General features: G+C 39.3%; 1 protein-coding gene across 1 annotated transcript in view; it reads left to right on the top strand.

Moving 5' to 3' along the window:
* LOC107630176 (UDP-glucose flavonoid 3-O-glucosyltransferase 7) overlaps window positions 454-1,487 on the top strand; it is a 1,837-nt gene continuing 803 nt past the window's right edge. Inside the window, exons 1-2 of the mRNA XM_016333241.1 lie at window positions 454-1,081; window positions 1,282-1,487. The exon at window positions 1,282-1,487 is cut by the window's right edge and continues 803 nt beyond it. Coding sequence (XP_016188727.1) covers window positions 503-1,081; window positions 1,282-1,487 — 785 coding nt within the window. The 5' untranslated portion in view covers window positions 454-502. The remainder of the gene's footprint in view (window positions 1,082-1,281) is intronic.

Here is a 1,487-nt window from a genome sequence, read left to right as displayed (position 1 = left end):
GTATTACTCATTAAATTAATAAAAACTTTATATTTTTAACAAAAGGAAAAGTATAGGTAAACAATGAAAATATTAAACAATGTAAACAATAGATATATCGGATGTTCATTTTACTAGTGTACGGATGGTTATTTTAATATTAAAATTTAGAGAATTAAATTGGAGGTGTAGTGTGTTTTTATTTGATTGGTGGTTGTTCATATTGTTCAACAAAATCATTGTCCCCCTAGCATTCCCCCAAACAAAAATAACACTTTTATAGTATATAAAAATCAAGCCTTAAAATCTATCCTCCAATAATTAAAATAAAATGTCTTTATATAAAATCAAATAAAATCTTGGGGTATCAAATAATTTCATGTACACATGCCATAATTGATTTAATATTTAACCTGAACTCGTGCAAAACGCGCGCTCCTGAACTTCAATCTTTAATCTTCTACTATAAACAGAACAAACCATAGCCAAATTCTATAGTAAAATTACCAACATTGCAACAACAATGGGCAAGGAGAACAGCGAACTCCATGTTCTTTTCTTCCCGTTCTTTGCTAACGGTCACATAATCCCATGCGTTGACTTAGCCAGAGTCTTCGCCGCAAGAGGAGTGACATCCACCATAGTCACCACCACACACAACGCACCCTTCGTCTCAAGAACCATCGGAAAATCCCAAATTACCCTCAGAACCATCAAGTTCCCGCCACCGGAGGAAACTGGCTTGCCTGAAGGATGCGAGAATTCAGAGTCGGCATTGGCACCGGATAAGCTCATCAAGTTCATGAAAGCCACCGTGCTCCTTCAACACCCATTTGAGCAAGTGCTGCAAGAACTGCATCCAAACTGTGTTGTTGCAGACATGTTCTTCCCTTGGACCACAGACTCCGCCGCCAAATTCGGGATTCCAAGGATCGTGTTCCATGGGTTGGGCTTCTTCCCCTTGTGCGTTTCCGCTTGCATCAGAACTTACAAGCCACAAGACAAGGTTTCATCCTACACAGAACCTTTCTTGGTTCCCAACCTTCCCGGCGACATAACTCTGACCAAGATGCAGTTGCCACAAGTCCCTCGAGATGACGAGGTCTCTTATTATGCGTCGAATACAACAGTATTAGAATTCAACGTATTAGAATAAATTATCATCTAACGGTTTTAACTATCATCTTGATATGAAAATAACTCTACATAGTTTCTACCTATCTTCACCTTCTTAAATTAGCAAGTTGTTTAATATATTGTATTTAGTATTCAGTACTCAGTAGTTGTATTTGTGCCACATAGGTATTCTGCAAGTTGCTTGATGATTCTAACGAATCGGAGTTGAAGAGCTTCGGTGTGATCGTCAACAGCTTCTACGAACTGGAACCAGTTTACGCCGATCATTACACCAAGGTGCTTGGTAGAAGAGCATGGTCGTTGGGTCCAGTTTCTCTATGCAAGAGGGAGACAGAGGAAAAAGCAAGCAGAGGAAACGAAGCAGGGATCGA

This window comes from Arachis ipaensis, chromosome B03 (genome assembly GCF_000816755.2).
Source record: "Arachis ipaensis cultivar K30076 chromosome B03, Araip1.1, whole genome shotgun sequence".
In the NCBI taxonomy this organism is placed as follows: domain Eukaryota; kingdom Viridiplantae; phylum Streptophyta; class Magnoliopsida; order Fabales; family Fabaceae; genus Arachis; species Arachis ipaensis.
Note: the sequence above shows the minus strand (reverse complement) of the source record. Positions and strands in the feature narration are given on the sequence as shown.